At 39.6% G+C, this 14121-nt stretch overlaps 1 protein-coding gene across 5 annotated transcripts in view; it reads left to right on the top strand.

Annotated features, from left to right (window-relative positions):
- The first annotated feature begins 2862 nt into the window (after nucleotides 1–2862).
- Nucleotides 2863–14121, top strand: part of SLC10A7 (solute carrier family 10 member 7) — a 233703-nt gene continuing 222444 nt past the window's right edge. For 2 of the 5 annotated variants that reach the window (XM_066386120.1, XM_066386137.1), the window contains exons 1-2: nucleotides 2872–3531; nucleotides 8946–9028. In XM_066386120.1, the coding sequence (XP_066242217.1) occupies nucleotides 3432–3531; nucleotides 8946–9028 (183 nt within the window). In that variant the 5' untranslated portion in view covers nucleotides 2872–3431. Of the gene's footprint in view, nucleotides 3532–8945; nucleotides 9029–14121 lie in introns of all 5 variants that reach the window. The other 3 variants (XM_066386114.1, XM_066386105.1, XM_066386129.1) reach the window with 3 other exon arrangements.

The raw sequence follows: 14121 nt of genomic DNA, 5'->3' as shown, positions 1-14121 counted from the left end.
CACATTAAATATTTGATCACTAAAGAAATATACTACTTATTAAATAAAGAATGTGTATCATGTCTCTTAGAGAAGCATGCTTTGTACAGTTTGATTGGAATGATGTCAGGGCAGTGGCATGGGTAACAAAAGAAAAATCTAGGTGAAGAAGCAAGGGAAAGAAAATATGATGGGGAAAAATGAGTGAAAGAGAACTGATAGAATTATTAAAGGAAGAAATGGAAAAAAGAGAAGGCAGGAAGGGTCTGGTAGTAGGTTGCATGGTGGCCACCCCGAAGATAGGTCCATATCAAACCTCTGAAATCTGTGAATGGGGCTGTGTAAGTTTTCTTGGTTACAAAGTATAGCAAACTGGATGGCTTAAAATAACAGAAATTTATCATCCCACAATTAAGGAGACAAAAATTCTGAAGTCAAGGTGTCAGTTGGGTTGGTTCCTTTTTGAGGTCCTGAGGGAGAACCTGGTCCACGTCTCTCTCACAGCTTCTGGTGGTTGTTTTCAAGGTGTACCCTCGATATTTCTTGGCTTTTAGACACATCACTCCAATCTGTGCTCCAGCTTCACAAGACTTCCTCCTCTTCTGTCTCTTTGTGAGACTTCGCATGATCCTCTTATAAGGAAACCAATCATTGGATTTAGGACTCATCTTAATCCAATATGACTCCCCTTAACTCATTGCATCTTCAAGATCCTATTTACAAATAAGGTCACATTCTGAGGTTCCAGATAGACATAAATAATTGGGGGGCAATGTAGTACAGTTACCTAATTTAGAAAAAGGATATTTGCAGATAAATTAGGATTTTTTTAAAGTGAGAGGATGGGTGATAGTGGGAAAGACTCTCACATGCACCCCAACCAGGATCCATCTTGCAACCCTCATCTGGTGCCTATGCTGGAATCAAGAGCTATTTTTAGTGCCTGAGGCTGACACGCTCAAACCAACCGAGCCATCTTCACCACCTGGGCCATCACTTGAACCAATCAGGCCACTGGCTGCAAGAGGAAAAGAGGGAGAGAAGAGGGAGAGGAATGCAGAGAGTAGACGGTTGCTTCTGTGTGCCCTGACCAGGAATCAAGCCTGGGTCATCCATACACCAGGCTGATGCACTAGCCAATAAGCCAGCTAGCCAGGGCCAAAGTAAGGATCTTAAAATGAGATAATTCTGGATTATCTGGGTGGGATCTAAATGACAAATGACAATGACAAATGTTATTATGGGACACATAGAAAAGATACAGACAGACAGAAAAGGAGGCAATATGAAGACAGAGGCAGAGATTGGGGTGATGTGGTCATAAGCCAAGGAAGCCGTTATGCCGACAACCACCACAAGCTGAAAGAGACCAGACGAGCAAGGAATCTCTCCCTAGAGCCTCCAGAGGAAGGGTGGTCTTGCTGACACCTTGATTAGGGACTTCTGGCTTTCAGAACTAGGATAGAATAAATTTCTTTATTTTCAGGCCAGTGAAAGGCATTTGTTATGGCAGCCATGGGAAATTAATACAAGCCTTAACATAACAGAATTCACAGTGTGCTGTATTGTTTTCCTTAAGGTACAATTAAAAACCAACCAACCAAACAAACAAATAAAAAAAACTTTTCCATGAGTTAGAGTCTTCTCTAAACAGATCAAAGAGTTGTTGGTAAATAAGAATTTGTAAACAGTGATAAAGTTAAAGTGGCTCAATTTCTGTAAGTATAATGTTTAATGATCTTTTAGTACAAGGGCATACCTTCAATGACTGAGATGTATGATTCTTTAACCTAGAAAGAAATTACTCTAAGAAAATAATTGTGTTATAAACAATCTTTCATGTACCTCCTGATAATTAACATCAGATTTTATCTCATCTCATGTGCTTTCTCTTTTTAAGTTATATAATATCGTCTGTGTTTCCCTATTAAGTTCATTTTATCTTGAGATTCACTTTTTGTTATTCTGCCTGATGTATAATTAGGTGACACCAAGTAACCTTCAGTTGATAATAGGCTGGCTTCGTTTTTGGACAGCAAGTCATGTCATTGAGATAAAGTTAAATTAATGAAGGAAAAATACAGCACGAGTCTCTTTTAGTCTTTGAATAAATTCAGAATTAAAATCTGGCATCACTGAACCACACCAGAAGTCCCTTGCAAACTTTAATTTCTGCAGTTAACTATTGAACTATATATTAGAGACCAGACTATCTCCCAAATGTCACACGGTATTTTATTTATTCATTTGGATGCCTAATAGGAAAGCATTGATGGCCCTGCAGGATATATAGGTAAGAAGTCCATTCAGGAGACTATCAATGTCACCGGTTTCAAAAAAAAAAAAAAAAAAAAAAAAACACTGGAAGGCAGAAACTGGTAGTCCAATGGAAGGCAGCCCCCACTACTCGTCCAGCCCCTCACCACTTTTGCATTGGGGTCCCTGACCCCCTACCCAAATGTCCTACCCCATTAGGAAGATTAGGTCCCCGCCCTTGCAGTCCTCCCCACTCCCGGCAGGTGTAAGCACGGGGTCTCGGGACAGAGCAGAGGCGACCGAATTGGAGAGTTCAACAGTCCTCCCGGGCTACAACAGCGGACCTGTACGTCGGATCGGTCCCCAATTTTCAGTCCAGCCCGGTGGCTAAAGTTCCCGCAACGAGGAAGCCACGAGAGAGCCCATTCCCCGCGTAGATTTGGGAGCACGTCTAACTCCCGCGGCTGAGGCGGGGAACTGGGAGACTAAGAGTAGCCTCCCCTTCTCCCCCGCGCATACGTCATCGCCGGCGTCGGGGAAGCGTCGTAATGCTTCGAAGAAATGCGTCCACTCCTCCCGCACCCCTGTCACTGTTACTGACAGACGTTTATGACAAAGCGCATGCTGGCCCTTCCCACAGTCTTGCGGGGAAGCAAAAGAGAACCTCTCCGTAGATGTGCTCCAGGGTCGCGAGGACTGTGCCTAAAGGTCTGTTGGAGAGGGACCCCTGAAAAGGCTAGGTGTGGCGCCCCACGTCTCTCCCCTCATGTCTCTCTCTGTCGTTCCTAAGGTCCCGCAGGTCTTGGAAGTGGCTAGTATGTCGGCCCCAGCCGGCGGCCAGCCTCCTTTCCCTGACCCCCTGCGCTGACCAGCCTGGCCTAATTGTCCGTTTCGGAACCTTCGCGCTTGGGGGCGGCGGCCAAAGCGGCTCTGGCTGTGTGCGCGTCTCTTCGAAGGCGAGCGGTAGTGATGGCGGCGCTCAGTGAGGCTTTCCTGTCACTGGATACTACTACTCCCAGCCCTCCTCGAAGCCGCCGGAGCAACCCCTTGGTCCTTAGTTTACAAGTAGCAATTTGACTTGCTCTGCTGCATGTCAAGAAGGACCGTGGAAAGTGTGAAGACGCTCCGGGGATTAAGCAATCGCAGTTTAAAAAGGAAAAAAGCCAAACAAATAAACAAAACCCACCCACCCAAACATGAGGCTGCTGGAGAGGATGAGGAAAGAATGGTTCATGATTGGAATAGTACTAGTGATCGCCGGAGCCAAACTGGAGCCGTCCATCGGGGTGAACGGGGGTAAGTCGCCGCCTCCGCACGCTCCACCGCGATTCCCACTTGAAAACTCATTAGCGAGTGTCGGCAAGGAAGGGAGACCGTACTGGGAACTGGCTGCCTCGCGCAGGGGCACTGACCACCCCAGGGTGTCCTTTGGTCCTTTTGCTGATGTTTTCATTTGTAAGTAGGAATAGAGCAAGTGACTTTGACCGCAGGTTCACCTTTTCCCGCGAACAGTCGGGGAGTACCCTTCGTGTCAAGGAGTGAGGTTCCTGAGAACGAAATGAAACTTACTTTTCTTCCCTTCAAAGTAGCATCCTTCCTACCCCACGGGCTGCTAGGTCGCCAGGAGCTCTTTATCTATCTTGGAGAGGACACCATTGCCTTGTCCATTTCCACCCCCTCCACCGCACCCCCCCTGTTTGAACATAATGGGGGAAGAAAAAGGATAAGGGACACCCCTTCCTGCTCCCACTCAGATGTCGTGGCCCACAAGTTGGAGAGGGATGATCTGCGGCGTGGCTGCTGCTCCAGAAACTCCCAGGCTGACTGACACGTAGCACGTTTTCATTACAGGGCACTACTTCCGCGTGCTGCCCGGACTAGTTGCTGCACTTAGCAGTCTAACAGATACAGGTTGTGTTAGACTCCTCGGTGGTGTGTATTTTGGCAAGGCGATGTAGGCGGACTATAATATACTCAAATCCTGAATAGTGGGAGCCTTGTAATGTGGGGATGGGTAATGGGGCGGTGGGGGGGCATGACTGGAAACATCATTAACCTTTTATGCCCCTCCCTCCCCTGGACTTCCAGACAATTATGTCCTACTTTTCATACATAGTAATTTAATTTCTTCAACTTCTTTGTCTTTTTGAGCTTGTTTGTCAGTTTCCACGCTATTGACAGGTTTAATACATCAGTCATACAACAGGGACAGATAAAGAGAAGTGTGATCACAGGCAATCGTTTTGTTAGGAAGTGGTCAGGAGGATATTTGAAGTTATTTGTGCCTTGTTGTTAAAACTTGATGGGATCGAATCAGACGATCTCTCAGGAGAACAGTAGTTCCTTCTCCTTCCTGTCTTCAATACCTCCGTTGAGAAGTAGTTTCAGGGAGCATTTAAAAGGAATTACTTGAACAAGGATTGTGGGGATTAAAACTTTAAAAAAAATTTTTTTTTTTGTCTATATTCACTTAGCACAAAAGATGTAGGCTGTATTACTGAGGATAAAGCTGTTATTTGTGGGAGTTTCTTCTTTGGCATAGCTCCTCTGTGAGCTTTGAGGAAACTTGTGAATGTTGGTGTTTCAGAGTCTGTCAAATGGTAGCCCCTGCTCCTGCAGCTAGCTAGACAGTGAGAATTCAAGTTAGAGAGTCTGTATGATGATCTACCATGCACACTTTACTAGTACATTTCATAGCATCTGGTTTTAGAGCTTTTATTTACTCTGTGTTAAGGTGAAATTATAGGTGATATATGATCTTTGAGTTTAGATCTGCAGGTTTGCTGAACACCTTCTATCTTACATTGCTGGGGTGTTCCCTGAGAAGAAGGTTGTTGAATGCTGAATTATTTCCCTAGGGCTTCCAGGGGCATGTAAGATGGATTCTGTAACCTTATTTCTTCCCTCATACGCTGCTTCTTGAAGTTTTGGTATATTATTGTGCCTTAGAAATATCATTTCCCATAACCACCAGTCCTCATGTCATTAATCTAGGATAATTCATTGCCTGGTTTAATTGTAAAAGTACACCGTTAAGCACTAAAAGGGATTTTTAAAGTGTTTTAAGCCAACAGGCATCTTTTACAGTTGAAGATACAGAGACCTGTGGTTAGGTGAGTGACCCTATGTTAGGCTGTCAGGCTAATGCTCGATACTTCTGTTGACTTTTCAACTGACCTTTAAACCTCTTAAATGAAAGCAAACCTCCAAATATTTCCAAGAAACACTTTTACTCCACTAGTCAATCCAGCAAAAATCTAAGAACAAAGAAAGGAATGGTTGCCATCCTACTCTGCTCTTGAAGCACTTCTCTTTGCTTCTCACTTTTAGACAAAGTTTCCATTTATAGGCTCTGTACATGAGATTGTGACTTTTAATACATTCACAGTCACTGAACTGTTTCCAGTAGAACATCTTTGAAACAGAAACAATTTGGGTAGTCTTCAACCTGTTAATATGCTCACTTCACATTTGCCTGGGTCAGCACCTTAGTGACTACACTCTTTATTTTTAAGTGTAATACCTGTACACTTAAAGTATCAAAACTATGATCTGACCTCCCTTTACAAAATATCCATAGCCTATTGGTGAGTTATATATGGCAGCAAATGTATAGATGTGGGAACCCTAAAATTAGAGAAGTTGAATGACTTTCCAAATGGGAAAAAGTATATAGGCAATAGCCTAGGTCATTTAATTCTTAGTTCACTATTCTTTTTACTCATTACCTTTCACTTCTAAATAAATAGAAAGAAGTGGAAAATAAAGAACCACAGTAGATATAAATGTTTATAAATTCTGAGGTATCGTTAGTCTGTTCCCTTGAGACCCAGGGAAGCCCTGAGCTGTGCACACCTTAGAGTTGACTCCAGTCCAACACTGTGCTATTCATTCTTGGGAGGAGAATGGTTTACTTCTTTATAAGTACAGAGTAACTTTCTCATTTCTACTTGCATCTTAAATTATTGCCATTAAAAATACATTAATCCTAAAAACGAAACTGCTTTGTTTTTCCATTAGAAACAAAACAAAACAAAACCAGAAACATACTATAAGCTTAAGTACTTTGGCATGAATATCTTAGATTCTATTTAGTAATGAAATTTACTTTGGCAATGAGTAGGTTTTGTTATGAAAGAGTAATAGTTCCTTGCTTTCTTAAACATTCCACATCATTTTCTTTATCCCCCTGTTATAAGAAAGCATGAGTTCTGGAGCCCAAAAATTGCTTCATTATTTTTTTTATGGCCAATTTTTCTTTTGATATCATTGCCTTGCTTTATTTTCACTGATAAACATTTTTGCTTTTGTTTAAAGGAAAAGCTAAAACTTATATTTCCACTTTAGCTTTATAGCCATCTTAAGATCTGGATCTGTTTATTTTGGTGACGTGGATATAATCATTACCTTGGAGAGGGATGGGTATCATTTTTAAATAGTAGTTTCAATTCTTACCTCTGTGCAAATATTTACCAAGTTTGTATTGCAGCCCTGGGACTTCTAGTTCCGTATTTGAGGAATCCAAGGAACAGTGAGAACTGAGGAACAGAACTGAGACAGAGGAGGGACCAGAGGAAAAGAGGACAGAGGGAAAGGGGATGATAGGATGGGATAAACCTGAAGGGAAGGAGGGAGGGCACTGTGGGGAGGGGGGCAAGGGAGATGTTGAGGGGAATATGGGGGGGATGCATTCGGGGTGACCCTAGAATCTATGTAAACACAATTAATTAAATAAAAACAAGACCAAAAAAACCTGAAACTGTGTGTTGGCATCTCAGTGATAATGCCTCATAGAGGCCTTAGGTTTTTCTCCAAATCAGAAAGAGGGCTAAGTAGCCCTGTAATACTCTCATCTTGCCCTTGCATGGTTTAGAGTTATAGAGATGCATCTTAAAACAAAACAAAACAAACAGTAAGACCTGTCTCTACTAATATTTAAAACATTGAAAGTCAAGAATCATTCCCCTGAATAACGCCAATTACTTAACCCTTTGAGCAGTATGAATGTTTATGTACTTCTTCGTACCATCCAGAGTACAATCGATTTATTTTAAAAATATGTAAGGCAACATTAAAAAAAGGCAAATGTATGTTCTTGTTTCCATAAATTGGCTATCAAACAAACACGATTTTAAGTTAATAAAACTGTAACTGGAACTAATTTCATTTTTTGAAAAAAACTCACTCCCAGGGGTCAGCGAGCATAAAGAAAACTCACTACTCAAAGGGTTAATATTTAGTTATTGTGTGTATCTACGTACCTGTATGTGAACTGTGGGAAGAGTTTTTAGAAAGATTTGGTCGTTGGCTAGGTAAAGTAGATGCTGTCGCTGCCCCAGAGAAACACGCAGTCTAAGCAAATGCCATCACTCGCTTGGAGAGCGTCTTTAGACGTGTCCCTAGCTCTCACTTGCAACCATATTGCCAGCTCTCACCCATCCTATATGGAAATTCTGGAGGCAGCATTGTGGGCAGAACCACAGTTGACAAGAATAAGGTCTCATAAAAAAAAACAAAAACAGGACAATGGAGGAAAATAAAAATGATACAGGTTTTTAAAAACAGTATTTAAAATTCCTAGGAGGCATTGACTTTCAAAACAAGCCAGACTCCTTGACTTTAACATTCACATCTGAATCACCATCCTCAACCACTGAGTTGAAACTGTTGGTATATGCCAGGGTTTCTCAACCTTGGTACTACTGACATTTTGGACATGATAATTCTTAAGTTATTGGGAGGGCTATTCTTTGCCTTCCATGATGTTTAGGAGAATTCCTGATCTCTGTCCACTAGATGCCAGTCACACCTCCTAGTCCCTGAGTTAAAACAACTAAGAAATTTCTAGACGTTGCCAAATGTCGGTAGGGTGGGGGAGGGAGTGCAAAATGTCCCTACTGGAGAATCACTTGTATACAGGTATAAAATGGCATTTTCTCAGACTACGTCTTTTAAAAGAATGTTGTTCATTGGTTAGCACACTAGGTCTTTAAGACAATTATGTATAAACCACAAAAATAAAGATTAGGATTGCCCCAATTGTATTTATAATGTTAATACATCTGGGATGATACCAGCCTAACTTCAGAGAGGGGTTTTTGGAAGACCAAGATCAGGCCTGTCTGTTTCACTATGGTATGCCTAGGCCAGGCACAATTTCATAATAATTGCAATCTTAGCAACGTATTGTAAAGTACTCTTATTATTCTATCTGTATTATCTCAATCGCATAGTAAGTACTCAATAAATATTTATAGATTGAACAATCTTGGGGAGAACTGAGTATATGTATGAATGCAAGCTTTTATTTCTATTAGTATCCTAGAAGAAATAAAATAATATTTGCTAAAGAGAACATAACTTCTTCCATTGATTCTCTCCTTTTGATTTGAGGACTGGCACTATGATAGATATAATTAGGACTTATATCGAAGGATGTGGACTATCTGCTCTCCTGTGTGAGAGCAGACTTTATTGTTATTTTTCTGGTTCTAAGGATGCTCTGTTGAACGAGCCAGCTGTGGTCCTTGTCGAAACTCCTCTGTGGAATTAGACAGCATCACAGCAAATGCTTACTTCTGTCAGGGCAGTAGTATACCAGGGTCAACACTAAGATTTAAAGTACCATTTGTCCTTCACCAATGGATTTGTCTTTCATGCTGGAAGACTGGAAACTCTTATCTAACAGTAACTAATTTCTTTCTCTTTAGGACCACTGAAGCCAGAAATAACTGTCTCCTACATTGCTGTTTCAACAATATTCTTTAACAGTGGACTATCATTAAAAACAGAGGTACTGTCACCTATGAGGCGTGTGAAAAGCAGGGAGAAAACTTTGATTTGACTTACTATTTTGAAATTTCATAATCCTTTTGTAAAGCTGTCTGTAGCTATAGTCTGAAAGCTTCACTATCTCAGAAAATAACTTGGATTTCAGCAGAGGACTTGTGTTTTGTACCTACATATTCTAGAAACTGTATAGTTGAGCAGCATGGACCCTGAGGATGTGGTTAGAATGGGTATGTGTTTACTGTGGCAACTGAAGTGAAGCATTTCCTTCAGGTCTTCCTCAGATTGTGGTGGTAATTATAGAGGTCTCTTTAGGCTCTTAATTTTATTTGGGCTCCCATCACTCTGTGGGTCATCTTTTGTTCCCAGGACTTATGCTGCTTAAGAGATGCTTATTATAACTTTTGACTAATTTGTATATCTTTTTAAAAAATGTATATTTTTGCCAGTATATCTATTAAATATTAATATATATTTTAAGGAAATATTAGTATTTTTCATACAGTCATACTCTGTCATACAGGCATACAGATAATATTGTTTACTTATCCAGATGTCACTGAACATGGGGTTCCTTGGAATTAAAGAAATCTAGACATTTTTATACCTGAGATAGGAATGAGTAAAATTTATGATTCCTTTTTGACATATAATGGAAGCAAACAATAGGAGAAATACTCATATGCTTTTGAAGAAATTACATAGAGTTTTAAAAGTTGTCATTCTAAGATGCTTAGTCTTATGTGGACAGGGAAATCTTACTATGTAAGGACTTTTTTTTTTTAAGGAAATGACTTTAAAACTTAAAATTCTGTTTGTACATCATATCTTGCTTTTACTTAAAGTTTGTTTCTTTGAAATGTGATTGAATGTTACTTACCTCTTTTTTGATTATCTCAGTAGCAACACGGAAGAAAATATGGTTTTATTGAATTTATGTATTCTGTAGTTAGCAGGTTGTGTTCTATTGGGGACATTTTGGATATAGATGGGATTCATATGTAGTGTCTATGACAGAAAAATTGTGTCTCAGGAATGCTAAATATTCTTACTTATTACTGGTCTGAAAATAGCTGACATGGATAGGATTTCCTAAATCCAGGCAGTCCCCAGCTTACAAATGAGATAAGTTCTGTATGTTTGAAAATATTTAAGTATTTATATGTGCAGAAAGGTAAAAATAAATGCATGTTCTAGATAAAACATCTAAGTTGCATTTAAAGGTCAATGTACCTGTTCCAGCTTACATACAGATTCAATTTAAGAACAAATCTACAGAACCTATTTCATTCATAACCCGTGGACTGCCTGTATGTCAAATTTCAGTTTTATATCAATTATATCAGAGTTCTGTTAGCCCTCGAACGTGGGACACAATGGTACAAAAAGATATTTGCCACTCATGTGGTGCTGGTCTGATCTTTCTCAGTGCTCTTTGTGAAGCAGCTGCCTTGCCCAAGTCCTCTACTTGGGACATTGATTGCTCTAACTCCGTCCCCTGGTGGCTGCTTAACAGCTACAGCTGTTACTTAGGCTGTGGGAAATCTGGCAGGAGACTTGATTCTCTCCTTTGCTTCTCGCTTAATGCTATTCTGTCAAGCAGCCAACCTCGTGGGATGCAGGAGTTGAAGAAGGAATGTCACAGCTATCAGTATTTCTCAAAGGACCGGATTCTTCTGTGAGCACCTGGGAAACCTTCAGAGTCATCCAGCTAATTTGGATCCAGTGATGAAATGCCTTGATCCCTGGGCATTCTCATGGTATCTAAGTAGCCATCAAAGCCATTTCCTCCATAAAAGGCCCTTTTGAAACTAATACAACATTAAGCCATTTTCAAGATCCATTTAACTTAAGATACCCTAGATTGCATCATTGTGTAATGTTAAACCATCTCTAAGCCCTGTTAATTTTCCGGGTAACTGAACAGTTGTAAATTAGAAGGTAGCAGTCTTGTTATTTATTTTCTAGTTAATAATCTTAAATTAATATCAGCTGGGACAACTATTTTTGTATCCTATTAGGTCTTAGAATAATGTGTTTTTGTACACAGGAGATGGTGAGTTATTATCGACTTGAGTGTATTTGAAAGCATTTACAGTGGTCCCATTCAAGTTTGATTCATAGTGAACATTTCATGTAGTATCACTCAGACATTGTTGTCATGATGTGTATTCTAAACTTGTTTTGCTCTTTTATTGCAATTTTTTTTTTTGCTTTTTCTTTACAGAAACAGAGAAAGTCAGAGAGAGGGATAGATAGGGACAGACAGACAGGAACGGAGAGAGATGAGAAGTATCAATCATTAGTTTTCCATTGCGACACCTTAGTTGTTCATTGATTGCTTTCTCATATGTGCCTTGACCGTGGGCCTTCAGCAGACTGAGTAACCCCTTGCTCAAGTCAGCGACCTTGGGTTCAAGCTGGTGAGCTTTGCTCAAACCAGATGAGCCCACACTTAAGCTGGCGACCTCGAGGTCCTGAACCTGGGTTCTCCGCATCCCAGTCTGACGCTGTATCCACTGCGCCACCACCCGGTCAGGCTTCTTTATTGCAATTATAAAGAACTGTGTTACTGCTTAATGCTAAAAAGATTTAATGCTAGATCTCCAGTTTTATATTTGTTGCTGTCTAGTTTTTGAAAGACCTGTTGAAATGGTTTCTGAATTGTATTGTACTGAAGTGTGATTAGGTTACATTTAAATATCATTTATGTACAGTTAACTTCAGACCTACAGTTTCAGAGGCTTTGTCACTGAACAGACTGGGGCAGGACCAGTTCATGTAAACAAATGACCTATCAGTGCCTATGAGGCCCTATATTTGACGCTGGGATAGAAACAAAGATGAGCAAAACATACAGGTTGTCCATTATCTCCTGAAACAGATTATTTTTTAAACGCTCCGAAGTAAATGTAGCAAATCCCCAACTTTAGGCTTGTGCTGCTTGTTGCCGTCCCAGAGCTAGAAGGCTGACCCTCAGAAATCAAATAAAGATTATACAAGGGTTAGGAGGATTATACAAGGGTTATACAAGGGTTCAGGGTGTAATGAAAATATTGGTACGTCCCAGTCAGTGTCCCTACTTTTAAGCCATTCTTGATGCCGCCAGTGAGACTCTGGTGTAATCAGTATGTGGAGTGTCTCTTTACGTTTGTTTTAATGGGATCTGATCTGGATTACATGTGCATAAACAAAATGTCATGTGGAATCAGCTTTTTCAATAATTCATGATGGCATTTATTTGACTATGTGACCCTAAATTCTGCGTGGATATATGTGGAATAGTGCTATTTTGGATTTTCTGGGGTTGTTTGCTTCTTCTTTTCTAGTGTTACCATATTTTCTCTTTAACATTGTATGAAGAAGATGTGGAAAACACACAGCACTGGTTTGTTGTGGCAGTCTTGAAAGTCTTTCTTAGCAACACTTCATGTGTGTTATCTCCCTGTATGACCCACACAGTGGCTCTGATGTGATAGCAGTCGTTTCTAATTGTCAAGTATTAGGTCAACCAGTGTTTGCTAACTGTATTTTATTTTTTATAACTCCTTTCTGATTATAGAAGTGGCATTTCCTCATTGTAGAAAGATTAGAAAGATGAAAAATAACTGTTCTAACATCTGTGTGTTTTTTAGTTCTTTTTTTCCTTAAACATTTTACACAGAGAATATTTAAAAAATAAAAGACTGAAAATTATGTATGTATTTAAACATGTATATAGGTATATACATACTTGCATACATGTACCCACATATACATGCATATATAATCTTATTTTTTCTGTGTGACATTGTATAATAATAACTTTTCATATAATTTAATACTTTAATTTTTCTTTACTTATGTATTTAAAAATAAGATAATTTAAATTTTGTTTACCTTTATGTACATAAAGGTACAATAGTACATATGATAAAAAAGTCTCCCTTTCATCCTGCCTACCAGATATCTATCCAGTTCTCTTCTCTGGAAACAATCAATGTTAATAGTTTCTGTGTATCTTTCCAAAGACACTCTATGCAAAACATACATATGTGTATATCCCTTTAGACTGTGGTATCTTATACTGTTTGCTGCCTTACCTTATTTAACTCAAAAATGTATCTTGGGGATTATTTTATATCAACATATAATGAGCTCCCTGTTTCTTTTTGTATGAAGAAAGTGTTCCATTTTTTGAAGGTGTCATGATATATTTTGCTGGTCCCCTATTGATGAACATTTAGGTAATTTATAAGGTTTTGCTGTTATAAACACGCTGCAAAAGGATAACCTAAAAGTATGTCATTTCCCATATTTGAGAACATATGTGAAGGGTCAATTCCTAGAATTGGAATTGCTAGGTCAAATGATATGTGCAGTTTAAGTTGTGATGGATATTCCAAGTACCTTGAGGTGGGCAGGTGCTCAGAAGTATTTGTTGAATCTTGTAACCATTTTTTTATATTGTTGAAATGAATGCCTAAACATAAAATTTTTGGATTCCAGAATATAAATTGTATTATAGTCCTTGATATACCTTCCCTAATTAGTTTTCAGAAAGCTATGCCATTTGATATTTCTATGAGAAGTATAAACAAATGCCATAATTACTGCATTTTGGCTAATCATTTTATTAAAATTAAAAGGAATTAAAGCCACTAGTATTTATTTGGTATTTATTGAATGCTGCTGAGTGTATCTGAGTGAGATTTAGTTTCAATACTGCTGAGAATTCTCGGAACGCCGATGCTCCCGTTTCTCTGATGCGGGACTTGTGATTCAGTGAGAGGTGGCTCCTTTTCTGTTAGTGTTGGTCCATGGACCTAGTATTGCTTCTGCTCTGTCCAGTGCTTCCCTGTTTCCTTACGTTAGTCTCAGATTGCCAGAATTCCTTTGATGTTATTGAGGCCATCTTGCAACCAAAATGGAACTGTTGTGTGTCTTCACACAGGGAGATAAAGAGTAGGAGCCTGTGAGACAGATCCCAGAAGTGGTGGTTGATGAATGAGTCGGCATTGACCTGCTTATTCATTAAACTAGAAACCTTGTTTGACAAGCAGGTATACTCACCATTATGTGAACAAGGAAGAAGCCAGAAGCTGAGGGTCTTTTGAA

Source organism: Saccopteryx leptura, chromosome 1, assembly GCF_036850995.1.
Source record: "Saccopteryx leptura isolate mSacLep1 chromosome 1, mSacLep1_pri_phased_curated, whole genome shotgun sequence".
NCBI classification, from domain to species: Eukaryota; Metazoa; Chordata; class Mammalia; order Chiroptera; family Emballonuridae; genus Saccopteryx; species Saccopteryx leptura.
This window is presented reverse-complemented; position numbering and strand designations above follow the sequence as displayed.